We start from the raw sequence: 16,386 nt of genomic DNA, 5'->3' as shown, positions 1-16,386 counted from the left end.
TTCACTTTGAGTCAACATGGCAGATTAAGAACAGAAAATACTTTGGACATTTAAAGTTCTCCTTGGGCCTGGAGATACGAGACAGGACGGGGAGTGATGTCATAAGTGGCTTGAATGCTTTAGGGGTAAAGTTATTTCCTCTGGCAAATGAAGGATGGGTTAGGCAAAGCCCAGAGAGCAAGGGAAATGGTCTGTAATTAGGGATTCTTCTCTGCGATGCTGTAGCTGTTAAGCGAAAATTGTATAATCGATCTGAAAATAATCAAGAAGATCTACATATCTAACGAAATTGGCTTGTTGTTAGCCACAGTTTTGTACGGATTAAATTCTTCAACATCTTGTGCTCTATTCAGGTATAAAAGAAGGAGCTTTGTTTGGTCTAGTTTGGGGCTAGGAAAATCTCAAGTGCATACTCACCCTGTATATCTCAGAGAAACTGTTATCAGCACAGCTGTTGTTATAAAAAAGCAAAGCTTTTATGCACACTAAATGTGCATACTGGGAAGGTAATGAAGGCTTTCTGAGACATTTTGGTTATGCATCATGTTTGCCATTGGCCCCCGAACACCACATATCAACATCCTTATTGAGTACCTAGTACATATCTGGCCTCTTGAAATGGCAGCACAAACCTTTTTGTGTTTATTTCTCTCACAATATGAATGTTGGAACAGTAATCCTGTTAAATTTAATAGCCTATGATGCTTCTCAAATATTTATTAAGTACTGGCAGCATTTTCTACCAAAATGTCCACCGAGTGCAATAGAACATGCCAGCCAACTAACTATGTGCATTTTAAATGTAGGGCATCATCCAACATGATGTCCAATGGCAGGAAAGTTCAATGTTGGCACTTGGTAAAGGCAGCTAGTGCCTAAGACTGACATTCTGTTAAGACTGAAGAAGGAACTTCTCTGCATTCACAAGAGCATGGAGAAACATCACAGGAAACCTTTCATGCTACAGACTAGAGGAAAACCTATCAAAAGGTGCCAGCATTCCTGACTTTCCACATCCAAGTATCAATAGCACAGGTGATAGTTTGAGAAATCTATTAAAATTTGTCGGTTGAAATTCTGCAGTCCCACAATAGAACTTTGTAGAGAAAAAAGACATAGCAATTTTTTAAAAAATGATAGCCCCAAGGACTGGAGATTGACAACTGTGAGTTTTAAGTCTTGTCTCTGCTTCTGATTCACTGGGTAACCTTGGGTAACTCAATTAACTTTGCTGTGCCTATTTTCTCATCTGTAATGTGAAATCATAAAACCATCTTCCAGAAGTGTTTAGTGTGGATTAGATTATCCCAGAAGGGAGAGCTAAATATTTAATTCCAATTTACAGTGCTAGCAAATCCCCATGTATCCAAATTGGAGTCGATTTTATTTACTCATTATCATCATATAATTATGTGTAACAGACATTCTGCACTGAATGTTATCCTCCTTAGGGGTAATGGGTGTTGATCTCTAAGCCCTTTCCAGTTCCCTGTAACTAAACAATGCTCCATATACTCATTGAACAAATATTTATTGAGCACCAGCTCTGTGCGAGGCACTGTGCTAGGTCCTACAGATACCAAGACAAGATGCTTACGCTGGAAAGCTTCTTGTCTTTTACACTACAATTAGTGGGAAAGAATGCTAAGTAGGAGTTTATAATAAAATATTTTTAAAATGCTACTAGAGGGTTATTATAAGTCACCGAGGGAACATATAATGAGAAGATCTGTCTTTGTTTGGTGGAGATAATGGTAGGTTGGGTGTATGTGTAGGGAGTTAAGGTGAGAAGGGTGAGCTGGGGTAGAGGGGTAATCCAAGTCGGCTTTCCAAAGGAAGCCAATGTTTAAATGATAACCAGGAGTTAGCATTGATGAGTTTGGAGTGAAGACCAAAGCTTTAGGCAATGTCACGGCTATGGTAAGGCTTCAGGTGGAAGAGAGCATCAGTATCATGTTTAAGGACCTGAGGAAAGTTGTGGGTGGTGGAATGTAGTAACTGCGGGAACAGAGGCAGGATAGGAGTTGGGAGGGTAAGCAGAGGTCTGAAGGACCCCTAAAGGAGTCAGGCTTTCACCTTTAGTGTATGGGAGAAGAGGGAAGGGTTTGAAACAAGGGTAAAATGTGATCGCATTTTCATTTTGAATGTATGACTGGCTGTAAAATCCGGGGCGGGGGCAGGCGAGATTGAAATCAGGAGGACCGACTGTGCAGATATTTGTGAGAAGGTTCACATGGACTGATAGTGACCTGGACTGAGTAGTAGCAAAGAGCGTGAAGATGAGTGGGTGACTTCTTAAGGTGTGTTAGGGTATAAACATCTACAGAACATTGAGATTGGTTGTTAGGGAGTAAAAAGGAAGGGGTTAAGAATGACTGTTAGGTTTCTTGATTGGGAAACTTCAAGGATGGTTGTTATTTGGTAAAATAAGGAGAAGTGGATTAGTTCAATTTATATTTTGAGTTTGGGTGTCTTGAAACATCAGGTGTCAGTGTTGAGAGGGGGGTTTATATATGAGCTGAGAAGAGTTTGAACTGGACATACTGCATCTGGTGTCCTTAGATCTGGTTTCCACATCATATACATGATACCACAAGTCAGAGGAGCAAGGAGAACTCCCAGGGAAATATGCAGAACAAACTGACGAAGACTCCAGTGAACACCAACACGTAAATGGCAGGCTAAGGATAAAAATCCTGCAAAGTCTAAGATGTAAGGAAAATAATTTCAGGAGAGCATAGTGCCATAAAGCTTAGCCAAGAATATTTCAAGAGGAAAATAATCAATAAAACAGAATAAATGTTTGTTAAATCCCCGAATTCACTTAGCTAAGGGGTTTAGGTTTTAAAATAAAACTTTACCATATGATGGGTTGTAATTCCCTATCCTACCTATGAAGCAACTCTTGGGTCTTTCATTTTCCCAAATACCCACCACCCAGCTCAGAGCCTCACCATAGTAGGGACTCAGTAAATCTCTGTTGACTAAGTGAGCAAGTAAAGGCCACCATATCAGTGTACTGTTTATTCCCGGCTCTCTTGAAGGGCTGCCTATTAGGAAAACAGCCATCTCTGTCCCAGAGTTTATTTTCTGTTTAAAAATCTGGGGGGCAATTTCCAAGTTCTGTCATTCCTGTGCACACACACACCTCACTCCCTTCTCCTCTCCAGCCCTCTCTGGCCTTCCTCTGTGAATGTATTGAAACACAAGGTCAAGGAGTGAGCAACGCGGCAGGAGTGCAAGTAGTGGAAATGGAAGAGGTTAAAATGGTAAAGGGGGTAGGTAGGTGGCAGAGAGCACAGCTTTTTCAGTCTTCTGGGAATCACACACAATGGAATGGAACATATTTGGAGGTGATTTGCATAATGCAGCTGGGAATTCCCAAGATTCTTCACTGAAGCTTAACATTGTCTGCCTTCATTTCATGTGCATGCGTGTGTGTGTGTGTGTGTGTGTGTGTGTGATGTGACATTCATTTGCAGTTATATTGTGGGTGCTACTCTTCTTAAAAACAAAATATTGTCTTTGACTAGAAATGTGTGGTGCAGGAAGAGCCTCATTTGTGTATGGGCTTGAGGTACACTGAACAGACAGATCCTGTCTTTAATGCTCTGGAGATCAGCTAAAACATTTTAAATTGTATACAAGGTAATTGGTTTTTTTTCAATTTAGTTGAAAAGTACTCAGTGATTGACACCTTGCTAGTGATGGCTGATGGTGGTAGGTGCTGCTGTTGCTTTCTGTTTTCATTGAAAAATTACCAAACTACTTCTCATTGATTACTTGCTTTTTCCCAGTGTTGTTCTGTGATTTCCGAGAATGCAAATCACACTGAAAGAATATCAGTGAAGAAAAGCTTCAACGTGCTACTTAAGACAGTCACTAAAAAGAGGAGCCTTCTGGAAAACATACATGACCCTTCTCTCATGTAAACTTACAGTCATCTCACTCTTCATTTTGTTTTAAATGAGATAAAACTAGATGATTATGAACATAATTTTTCTTTTTCATTTTCCTCTTTTACTAGGCTGTCTTTAAGTCACTTTGAGGCAATAACCCTATCTATAAATTGGGGACAATAATAACACTAACTTCATAGGAGAGGGTTAACTTGAATAAGAAGTGTGCAAACTTCTGTGCCTGGCAGCACCTCTGTAAATGCTGATTCCCCACGCTGACGATTGGCTTGCATCTACTGTGTACCAGACGTGGTTGGTGCAACCCCCTGGGGAGAAAGGAAATGCCCCTGCCCTCTTGGAGCCCCTTCTCCCCTCCTTCTCCGCCCCTCTCCAGCTTTGGTCTCTCCTTCTCTCTTACTCTCCCTCCCTTTCATGGGCAACTGTGATTTTAAGGTCAGATGTGGTCAGATTATGCTAAAGGCATTGTTACATCTTTGGATAACTACTAAATATAATGACAATGTCCCAATGTGGCAATAATTAAATTGATTATATGGGCTACATATGAGTAACAATTGCTTACTTTAAGAGGAAAAAGGAAGCATTTTAACTGTAGCATTTATGATCTAAATATCACAAATACTTCTGGCCACTTCATTCAGTATCAGTATTTTCACTAGGAATGAATTATTTGTTTAATTAAAAAGTGGTTTTATGGTTTTTTAAAAAGTAATATATTTTTCTCTAAGACATTCCAGAAGCTGTGCCCATGAAGGATATTAAATGACATTATAAACGCGTTGTTTTTCAGATGACCCATAATTACATTTAATTTCTCTCCCAGATAGCTTTTAAAATAGTCTGGAACCTGCCACTTAAAGGATTTTATTTATTTTTGGGAAATGTTTTGGGAGTGGAGGGCACGTATTTGATTTTGCTTTTGTCACCTAAATAGCACTTAGGCGTAAGCACTTGGAGGAGCAGAGAGGAGAAGATAACCTTTTTCTCGGCCATTACTTCCTGTCAGCTGCTATGGTGTTGCCAGCATGTGGCAGTATGTTGTTTTTAAGAAAAAAAAATAGAACTCAAATTTCTCAGTTCTCTTGGAACAAGTCTAATAAATATTAATATAAGGGTATTATAATTGGAAAAGAATTCTAGTGTGGAGTTGGCAGACACATCTTTGGAGATTAACTAGACAAGAAAAACCACCAAAGACAAAAAACTAACATGGGCAAATAAATCGCCCTGGCAGAGGCTGACAGCAGAGCATGGTAACATCTCAGTAGTCCCAGTGGATGGCCAGTTCTCCTGGTAGCCAACCGTGTGACGAGCTGGACGAGTGACAGACCAAATGGGGAATTTCCGTGGCTTTGCTGTCAGTCACATCTGCCTGACTGTAGAACGCCCATAACGTATAGTTTCAAATCCCATCGTGGTTTGGAGATTTTAGAGGTTGTGGGGAGAAATGCCAGGACAGGGAGGCTAAGAGTCCCTGAGTCACTTTCGAAGGGAACTCGAGGGTAAAGTGGGTGCTGTGTCCTAACACTAGGTCTCTAGAAGGTGTTAAGGCAGTTCTTAAATTTCCGCAGAAATTCTGATTTTCTTGGGAGATACTAAAGTACATTTTATAAGTCCTAATTTAAATAAGTGGGTAAATTAGAATCGACAATTAAAGGCTTTGTTAAACTAAAAGGTAAATTCAGTATTCTGTTCATTCTGAGGATGACTCATAAGATTTATAAACAAACTCATATAATTCTAGAAGCCCAAATGTCAAAGTGTAATGCATACCTACTCATTCTTCCCAAAATGCATTCCGCAGAACATAAGCAAATCACTGTGTATGTGTTTCTCTTTTTTTATAAAAACTGTTCTGAACCATAACGTAAATAAAACAAAACAGGGGTGATCATGGAGGATGGGAGGGTTGGGCAACCCTTTGCCACTTTCATTGGTGACTTAATGCTTCATTACAATATCTCTTTTGTCAAGAGATGAGGAGGCTTACTGAGACTTAAATTCAATGTGAGGGCCCGAAAGAGACGAAACTTCAGAAGTTTTTGAGGGTCAGCAGGGCCTCAGCCAATGAGACTAGCACGCTTCCGTTGACTGCGTCAGGGAGCCTCAGGAGAGCAGGCAACCGAGCTCAGTAAAATAGATTCCAATTGAAATGTCCGCGTTCATTAAATTTTATCACCCTATTTTACCTGAAATTTGCAACTTAATTATAATTCCAAATTTATGACAGAATTAAACTGGGAAATCGAAAGCCCCAAGAGGGAAGTATTCATGTGTCTGAATATATGGAAGTTGATCGACTAGACCATTTTCTTTGGAAGATAAAAACATAAAAATGTGGCCGGTTCTGTTTGTCCAGAGGGACGGAAAACACACGTGTTCAGGGTTGAGCTGTCTTCTTGCGTCCAGCTTTTTAAAAAGCCTCTGAAAGAATAAATGCCATTTGGAAACATTTAAAAACGCAAAGACATAGTGTAGTCTTTGAGCTCAAAAGGCCCAAATTTTACTCAGTGACCGAAAGTTTCAAAAACTTGGTAGTGCAAATGAATAAAGTATGTGTTACAGATTTTTAAAATTGCTCTCACAAGGAGGGAAATGATTTTATCTGTCTCTGTACACCAGCCCCTTTGCAGCTGACTCCGTGAAAAGCCACATTTCCATAAAACGTCCCTTGGCGCCTTTGTCAGAGTCAGAGCTCTGGGCTCCCTGGGCACTGGGACTAATATGAAGAGCAGCGTGCATTTTCTTGTGAAGAATGAAAATGATCAAGCATGTCATGATGTTTTGCAGTGTTGAGCATATCGGAGAGTTTTGCCATTGTCTCCATGAGTCCGCTGTGGGTTGCAGATTAAGTGATCACTTCAAAAACTGTTTTCTATAATGTGTATCTGCTTGCTCTTCTCCCATCACATTCCCAGACTGGCCTTAAACTTTGTACTGATAACTGTGTGTCTTAGTTCATTCAGGCTGCTACAACAAAACACACCTTAGACTGGGTAGCTTAAACTAAACATTTATTCCTCAGAGTTCAAGAGGTTGAGAAGTCCGCCTAGAGGCTGAGAAGTCCAAGATCAAGGCAAATGTGCTATCTGTATTCAGTATTCATATCCGTAGATTTAGTAGGTGGTGAGGACCCACCTTCCTGATTCACAGATAGCCATCTTCTTGTATGTCTGTATGTGGCAGAGAACAGAGAGAACGCCCTGAGTTCCTTTTATGAGGGCTCAACCCTCATGACCTAGTCACTCCCAAAAGTTCCACCTGCGAGTATCATCTGTCAGGGGCTAGGATTTCAGCCTATGAATTTGGGGGGCATGCAGACATCCGGCCATAACATCTAGTTCTTCATTTGGTCTTCCACCTCCTGATAACACTGACAGCTGTGAAAAGCAGTATTTTAAGTAATGAAACAGTTGTGCGCAACAAATTTAGAAATAAATGCTCAGTAAGAGTACATTTCTGGTTGAAACCGCTTCCATTGACTCACAAAACAAACCTCCGAGGTTTGAAGCGTTAACAGAACATCATTGGAAGGAGTTACAGTTCTCACTTCAGGGCTCTCACCCATCCCCGCTTCTGGCTGATTTTCCAGAATATAAAGAAATGCTGCAGACAGGTTCCCCAAGCTGGAGCCCGGAAAACTCACTAAGATTATGTTTCACTCCATTAACAAATACTTATTTAGCACGTCTTAATTCCTGTCAAGATTGGGCCAAATTGACCCCAGAGGGTGATGGTCTGTGCGTCAAAGGAGAAGAAAAAGAAAAACCCTCTGACTTGTTAAGGCATGATATTCATAGCTAATGAGCAGTTCTTATGTGTCACGCACTTGTGCTCAAGCTTCTAAATATAGGTCATCTGTCTATTGTTACAACAATTCTGTACTGTAGATACTGGTATTCTCATTGTACAGGTAAAGAAGTTACTGAGGCTCATCACTTGTGCAGCCAGGAGGTGGCCAGGCTGGGATTCGCATTAGAATCTGGCTTCCATACCACTGTCCTTAATGCCTCATGAGCTGGCTTGTGGAGAACTGAATGTCTACACTTTGTTTGTTTAAGTTCCCGGCCTTTCTTTCTTTTCATTTATTCCTTTTTTTCCTACAAAAATGATTTTTTAGCAGACAAAGCAAGCATTTAGTGTGATAAAATACCAACTGACCCTCCCATCTCCTCAAAAAAGAGACCATAAAAAGCTAAATAATTGTTAGTAAATGCCTTAAATAAGGCAATACTGGGGACTTAAAATTGGTGAAACTTCTTACTGCCTTTCTATAACCTTGACATGACTATAAATCCTTGGGCTCTAAGCTTATTATATACACACGGCAACTGAGACACTGTCATGTAAATATATATTTGGCCCTTGGCATGTGAGGAAGATTTTAATTCCTGGTACGAGATTAGGAACAATCCAGTGATCTCAAGCACTTCTAGGAAGGAGAAGGGATCATTTTTCTTTTTCCATTCTGCACCTTTTCTTTTTGCTTATTCATCATGTTTTAAATAAACAGACTGAAGAAAGTTGTTATTAAAGCCCTCCTCGGGCTTCTTCGATTTCAGTTTGAAACCAGGTTCAAAATATTCTGGCAAAAATTAAAGGCAACACTGAAAATGTTTGCATAAATTTTAAATTGTACAAAAAGTGATAAAACTAAAATGAACTGCAAGAATGACTAATAAGCATCTCCTCGTATACCTTTGTCTTTTCGTCATAATCAGTGATTCTTTTGTTTTCAAAAAATTGATTCTGAAGTGCTTTTCTTTTCTAGAATGTCTTCATTACACTTACTATTCTAAATTTAATTTGTTTGAAGTTTAATGTTTACCATTAGAAGTGTGAAGGCTTATTAGGATGCTAATAAATAACATTAACTGTCTGTTAACATTATTTCTATATTTGCTCATAAAATGAAGTAGAAAATTATTACCTAGAAGAGAGAGACTCCATGTCTTTAGTACATTCTGGTTGTAACTGAAATCCTAAGTTCTCATTTCACCGTTGGAAAGAACTAACAAATTTGTGACAAATGGGACAGGCGTGGGGGAAGAGGCCCTTTATGAGCCAGTGACGAATCTGAACTCCTGCAGCCGGATCTGAAAGACTGGAGGGTGCAGCACGGTAGTGCCTGCCGCTACCCTGCAGAACAGCACAGCTAGCTGCGCTCAGATCCCTGCTCTCCCCTGTCCTTCCTTCGGGCGGCCCCTGCGGTGCTGACTGTGGGTGCTTCCGCTGGCCTCGGGTCAGGCCCAGGAGTAAGAAGGACATGCCCCTTCCTTAAGAAAGGCAGATGGCAAGAATATAATCCCTTTTATTATATAGTAAGTAAATATAAAAATATGTACCAATAATGGTTTTTATTTGAACATTAAATTTTATTGTGTTTTGTTCTACTGATAACTGACATCTGGTGAAAATAAAATTCTGGAATGCGGTTCTGGCATGTGTACTTTTGAGAAAGAGGCTCTGGAGCTGTTTTCCAGTCTGTCCCCTAATCTCCACCACACACACACACACACACACACACACACAAAATAGCCCCGATGGTAATAAAAAGGCATTTATTGTCTATTTGCTCATAAAACTACACTGTTAGCTATGGTATTTCCATTAGCTTCATTTCACGGAGCTATTAAATACATATATTAAAAGGTGACCTTTAATTTGTTTTTGAGAGTTAGTATGGACTCCTTTAATTCAGGTGGACCTGGATTATAGTCTAAACTCCAACATTAAATCACAGTGTGGAATTCAATGTATTTAATATCTGTGAGTCTGTTTCTTTGACTTTAAGTGAACAAAATTAATAATGTTCGCCTACTGAGACTTTTTGTTAGCATTAAATGAGAACATATGTGAAAGCACCCGATACAATTTTTGGCAAATAATGACCTCTCAATAAATAAGGTTGCTTTTTATGATCCTGGTAATTTAAACGGATGTTTTCATTAATAGCCACAACACGCATACCAGTCCCTTTGTTCCTGAAATTAAACGAACCCTTTAGTGTTCCAGGAGCTTTGAGTGTGCTGCTCCTTCTCTCGTGCTTTTCCCATAGGTCTTTCTCTAAGGGCTCATTTCGTCCTTGTTTTTTTGTTTTTAAGCTCAAATGTCAGCTCTTTGTAGGAACCTAACCTGACCCACCTGTCTACAGTAAACCTCTGCCCCCACCCTGCACCGCAGTTTCTTTATCTATCTCCATATATTTATTCAAAGGATGCCGACACCCTTGAACAGAGGGTGGTCATTCTCCCTGTAAAGGGCAAAGTCTACATCTTTTCAATCCCACAGGCAGTGTAGTACCTCACAACAATTCAGTTCTGCCATTATGGAATAAAAGCAGCCGTAGACCATATATAAACAGAGGACTAGGCTAGGTTCCCATAGTATTTTATTTATGGAAACTGAAATTTGAATTTCATGTAATTTTTACATGTCATGAAATGGTATTCTTACTTTGATATTATTTTCAGCCAAATATTGGGTTGGCCAAAAAGTCCGTTTAGTTTTTTTCTGTAAAATAAAGACACATTTTTCATTTATACCAATAACTTTATTGATTCGGATATTTTGAGTATGTTGGCTCTACCCTGCTATTGGCTTCTAGTCTTGTGGGTCAAAGCCAGGGGTGCTGCTAAACGTCTTCCAATGCATAAGACAGCCCCATAGCAAGGAATTATTTGGCCAAAATGTCAATAGTACCAAGAAACTTTGGAACCCACTTTTGACACATTTGATCAGTCACAGCACCTTCTCCATACACTGCACAAATCTTTTGCATTTCAGTTGCATTATTACCTTTCTTGAAATCATAAAGCACGATACCCCAAAATGTGTTTTTTCTTCCATCTTCAATATTAAAATGGCTACACAAAAATTCATCAATTTTGATAAGTTTTTTAAGTGTATACTGATATGACAGCTGTCCCAATACAATCTAACAAAATTATTTCAATTGAAGTTAAAGGTAACTAAGCACTTCTAGAGCCATTGTATGGAAAAAAACTAACAAAATTTTTAGCCAACCCAATAAAAATGTAAAAACCCTTCTTAGCTCATGGACCTATAAAAACAGCCAGTGGGCTGAATTTGACCCACTGTCCTACTCTGATGACCCCTGTCTTGGAATGAACTAGTTTAATGGTTTTTGATCTCACAGATGTTTGCCTTTTGAAAAACTAACTGGAATGTGGGCAAAGAATAAACTTTTGAGTTCTTCCTCAAAGAATAAATTTGCACTGGTAGAATTTTAAATAATTTTGCATATGGAAGGAAAGTATAATTTTGAGTAATTAGACCTTTCTGAACTTTTAAAATCATACACATCAGTGCTTCATTATCCACAGGCAAGGTTGTCAGTATTAAAGGTAGATTTCATTACTGACTAAAACTGCCCAGGTGTGCCTAACAAGCTCTTAGCTTATTGATTCTTTCATTTCATAGACTTTGGAATTTAGGATCAGTGCCTTCCAGGAATGATTTTGAAAACAAGACAATTGAGGATGCTTTGAATTAAATCGCTACTCTTTATTTCTAATCCTAAGGAGTAAAATGTTTTAAATTTCAAGTAATGATTTTCCTAAAATTCATGACTTTAAGTTGGGTAAGGAATTATTTTGGGGATTATTTTAAAAGTACAATGTGAGCCCTGACTAGGTAGCTCAGTTGGTTAGAGCATTGTCCCAATACACCAGGGTTGTAGGTTCAATCCCCAGTCAGGGCACATACAAGAATCAACCGATGAAATAATAAATAAGTGGGATAACAAATTGATCTCTCTCTCTCTCTCTCTCTCTTTCCTTTCTCTCTCTCTAAAATCAGTAAATAAAATTTTTAAGTGTATATGATATTTTTTCCAAATGCAAGTATTAAAATCTTTTGAAATTATTATGGTCCTATCAGTTTTACTTTTATAGTTATTACTATTTATACTGCTTTCAATGATTTTAAACAGTAGCACTTTCCAACTCTTTTTCTTTACTCACATCTCTCTCAAACAGCCAAAGCTACAGTTTAACCTTCCACCCTGGGAAGATGATAGTCAGACTGCAGTGAAAAATGAGAGTGAAGCTCGAATGGAAGAAAAAGCAGTTAAGTATTTCATAGGTAGAAATATTTAGGATGTTTAAAACTAATAGTCAAAATACATTTACTGTATTTTACTGTAAGTCAGCCTTCAGATATGCCTTCCAGAAGTGCAACAAAAAGCTAAGTTTGTTGGGTTTTTCCTTGATTTTCTTATGTATTAATAATCACCATTGATTGTCAGAGTGTAGATAATCTAAGGTTAGTTTTAAATCCCTCAACTACCTTTCCCTTTGTACCTGTGTTTGTATATTAGGAAATGGAGATTCATAATAGCTTTAAACATAGTCAAACTAAAGTAAGAAATAAGAAAAACTTAACTCATTAGCCAAATATATTATTTAAAACTATCTGCTTATGTCTTGATTATCCTCATCAATAGCCTCTCTCTTTAGTATAGAACAGTGAGAGGTACCTGTACTCAGAAGCCCACAGAAGGAACTTGGAAATGGGAGTGAGAGTGTCTAATATAATGTTACTTGTGCTTAATTCCTGAGATGAATTGAGTAAATGACTCTGCATCTAAATTAGGATGTGGATTATTGAAATTGCTCAAAGGTAAGCAGTTTAATTCCAAACGCAGACTGAGTGCCTGTACCATTTAATGACTCACCTGTGTGACATGCATGATAGCCAGCAATCAAGAGCTGTGATTCAAATATTCAGGAGGAAGGAGCTGGGGACATAGGGCTCTGTGGTTATATACGTTTCCTTGTGAATGTTCTTCACCTGGAAGCCGGGAGATATTTGCCCTTGAGGGCAACAGAGGAAATGTCAGCCTCAGGGAGTCTCATTAGACCAGCTCTGTTCGGTGACAGTCATATGCACACCCTGGAAAAAAAGCACACCCTATTGTTTCCACAAGTTCTGTATGACACGAACCTACTCATAAATTATGCCTTAATCACCACTGCACTATGATTTGCATAAGAGTTCAGAGCACATTCAGCTGATGTATGACTAACCTCACAACGGGAGACATGCACTTTATTTCTTAAAATGTAAATCCTTGAAAAAAAAATCACTTGGTGTGTTGGCTTCTAGGCTGTTGGCTTTCTCCCCCTACTACTCAACTCCAGTTCCTACATCTCTCTTGAGGGACAGTCAATCTTTAAAATTACATTGGTTGTCATTTGCATTGCCCCTAACCACCATCATAGCCTTTATATTACCTGCAAATAAATTTTAGTTGTTCCCCAGTCCAAATGTCCTTCACTAAACTCTCGATACCTGGTTCCAGCAGTTTCACTGTGGAACTGAAACCTCTTCCAAGGGTAAGATAATTCTGTGTCTTCTGCCCTTCATTTGGTTTGTAGTTTTATCCTGTAGGCCCCTGCCTATGCATCACATTGCATTTGTGCTTGAAAGAATCTTAAAGCAATTCTTTGTTTTCAAGGAAAAAAGATTAAACCTCACTGCATTGCTTTGTGGTCTGAATTATAAAGGGTGAATCTGAGATTTTCTGGTATTAGTTTCATACAGTTGACTGGAAGTGTTTGAAGGGACTTTCAGCAAACCCGTACGTAACTTCTGGCTGCATTTTCCAGCATGAAATCTCTTGAAAGAAACCAACAGAGGCACGTTTGCCTCTCTTTCTCTTCCACCTCATTTGCATTCCCACCCTACAAGCCCAGGCACTCATCCCACTTCAGTGTCAGTGCAAAGTCAGCCTTTCCTGAATGGTGTCAAACTGAAGTATAATGGTCAGTAATGGCCTCATAACAAACAAGATCTCAAACCAGAAATGCCAGCTTGGGAACACAGCAGAAGGACAGAACAGCTGAGTGCCACTGGGCTCTGTCAGGGCAATAGTAGTGGGTGAGCAGACAGATCAGAAGTGTGGAGCACACACTTTGACTCTGTTCTTAAGTCTTGTGATAGTTCTTGCTTTTGATTTTCTACTTTCTGGGTGAAAAACAGATAGCAAAGAACATTACTGGCTTCTGTGCAAGGAAATGTATCTTTTTAAACAGGGTTTTTTTTTTTGATAAGTCAAAATGTTCAGGAATTCATATTGACAAACACTTTAGACAAAATCTTGATGCTGTGGTTTCCTTTTCAATATTTGTTTTGTTATTTTGGACCCTTAAGTAGATCATTTGAAAAGGGCTCATAAGCAGCGAGTGAAATGAGTTTACGAAGACTGACTACCAGTACTTAATGATGGCTAACTCCAACACTGGGGGTTGGGAAACCATGGCCAGCTGGGTAGCAGCACCCACCCTAAAGTTTCTCACAAGTATAGAGTAATGTGGTCTGACTTTCAATAGACCAAATATAATTTTATGTATAGGTTGCTTATTTATTTGGTAATTCAGAGTCAACTTATGCTATACTCTGTATCTTTTTTGATGTGGCAATGTTCAGGTCGTTTGTGATTTTTCTCTCTGTTTTCCTTTGCTTTAAATCACCACACACTGATCTTTTTCTGTGGTGGTTAATAACAGCCTTTTCTTTCTTTTAATATTTTGAAGTTTGGAAAGGAATACATTTGAAATTATTTCTAGCTCTTTTATTTATTAAAAAAATGATTGGTGGTTTGTTCAGTGTAATGGATTGCCACGTGGAAATGCGTCAAGAAGAAAAGGTACATATTTGCATTTAATTTTATATTGTTCATATAGGAAGTGGCAGGTAAAATGTGCGTGTTGACGAAACAGAGTTAGCACGGACAGGGAAAACGCCATGCAGTGGGCTCTCTGGAAGAAGCCAGATGGACCTTTCTTCCAGAAGAGAGGCTTTGTGCTTTTCCAGCAGTGATGGGAGGGAGTCCCCATTGTGGGTTTTCCTTGTTTAAAATTATCCGCCTGCCATAAGCCTTCAGTGTTAGAGAAATTTCCAAAATCATTCTGTGCTGTACTCTTAAAGCTTCTTAGCCTTGGAAGGGATAGAAACGGTTGGTATATTTTTATGCCAGTATCATGTGTTTCATGTGCTAATGGATGTATTTAAAGTATTCTTGGAAAACGCTGCATTATTGTGATAAAATGAAGCCACTGGACTTGTTCGCCTATGCTTAGCAAAGACAGAAGAACTCTGATTATTTAGACCTATTAGGCCTCCAGTTCATGGCTTAGATGGATTGTGTGAATCAATGTGGCTAATGGATTGGCTCAGCTGAATCAAATAAACTGTTAATGATCAGGGATTCAGACACCAAAGATCCATTTAGTGCCCATATCCTAACTTAGCCTACAAATTCTTGCCCATTTCCAATGATACTAATGAATTTGCCTTTGTTCAGTTATAAATTCCAGTGTATACCCTGTTATGACCAAGTAGCAAAGGAATATACACAGCTCAAGGCAAGTTACTAACCTCATTGTAAAAAGATAAAATACATATTTAAAGAATTTTTTAATAGAATACGTATTTCTGTAGTAAATATGCTATGGGCTTCCCCCACTTGATCTGTCAAGTAGACATAACATGTTGAGTGTAGCGGCATTGCTTTCCCTTGGAAACAAGGGTAATATTCACATTGGTGAGACCAGCTGGCTCCATTATAACTCAGTGACAATGCAGTGACTACATTTATAATCTTTAAGAGTAAACAGTAAAATAATTGTTGCTATTTTATGTGTTTGTTAGACTTTTCCTTCCTTAGAAATAAACAGTAGTGGAAAAGAGAATAATATCCAATCCCCAGAAAAGCAATAGCAACGAAACAGGTTGTTTTCCCCAAGAACTTTTTTTTCAGAATACTTGAAGGAAGTTTTTCCTTTGATTTTTGTTGGACCTTCCGCTCCCAATTGGCGTTTTTCCCTTTGTTTTTGCTATTATTTATCTAGAAATATTTCATACAGGAGTAGATTTGATTTAATAAAATAATTTATTTACATAATAAGATGTAATTCTTACATCTTATTTCACATCTTATTTAGAGTAAAAGGACTTGAGGGCCTGTGGGTGGGCTTCAGAGAGTCCGCAGTTCCCCTGAAAGTGTGTGCAGAATTGTGTGTGTGCGGTGGACAATGTACAGTCCTGGGGAGAAGATCAAGTTTCATTAGACTCTCAAAGTCCGTGACTACACAAATAAGAGCCACTGTCTTATTGAGCCCACCTGAAATATGATTATAGTGAGAGTGTCTTCATTACTTCTGGGGGCATCTCACTCTTCCCACCTCCTAACCCCACTCTCAGAGTCCTAGCAGTCCTTTTCAGGACCCAGGCTCGAGCCAGGGGGGTGTTTGTGAAGGAGGAGCTGGGAAAGTGTTGAACCAGAAGGTTGATTTGAGCTTGACCGTCAAATCTGTAGAAATGGAGATTAGACTTCAACCACCAAACACTCCAACTGCAGTTCTAGTAAGAGTGGGAGAGGTTAAGAAGAGTAGAGTTTATTCTGCTATAATTGCATGTTAATTCTAGGACATATACTGGC

General features: G+C 38.9%; 1 protein-coding gene across 7 annotated transcripts in view; it reads left to right on the top strand.

Moving 5' to 3' along the window:
• CEP128 (centrosomal protein 128) overlaps positions 1–16,386 on the top strand; it is a 433,346-nt gene that overhangs the window by 353,649 nt on the left and 63,311 nt on the right. For 5 of the 7 annotated variants that reach the window (XM_036012776.1, XM_036012791.1, XM_036012780.1 and 2 more), the window contains one exon: positions 11,921–12,010. The exons of the other annotated variants lie outside the window; for them this stretch is intronic. In XM_036012776.1, the coding sequence (XP_035868669.1) occupies positions 11,921–12,010 (90 nt within the window). The remainder of the gene's footprint in view (positions 1–11,920; positions 12,011–16,386) is intronic. 7 annotated transcript variants of the gene reach the window in all.

Source organism: Phyllostomus discolor, chromosome 1 (genome assembly GCF_004126475.2).
Source record: "Phyllostomus discolor isolate MPI-MPIP mPhyDis1 chromosome 1, mPhyDis1.pri.v3, whole genome shotgun sequence".
Lineage (NCBI taxonomy): Eukaryota > Metazoa > Chordata > Mammalia > Chiroptera > Phyllostomidae > Phyllostomus > Phyllostomus discolor.
The sequence above is the reverse complement of the archived record's forward strand: the minus strand, read 5'-3'. Positions and strand labels throughout refer to the sequence as shown.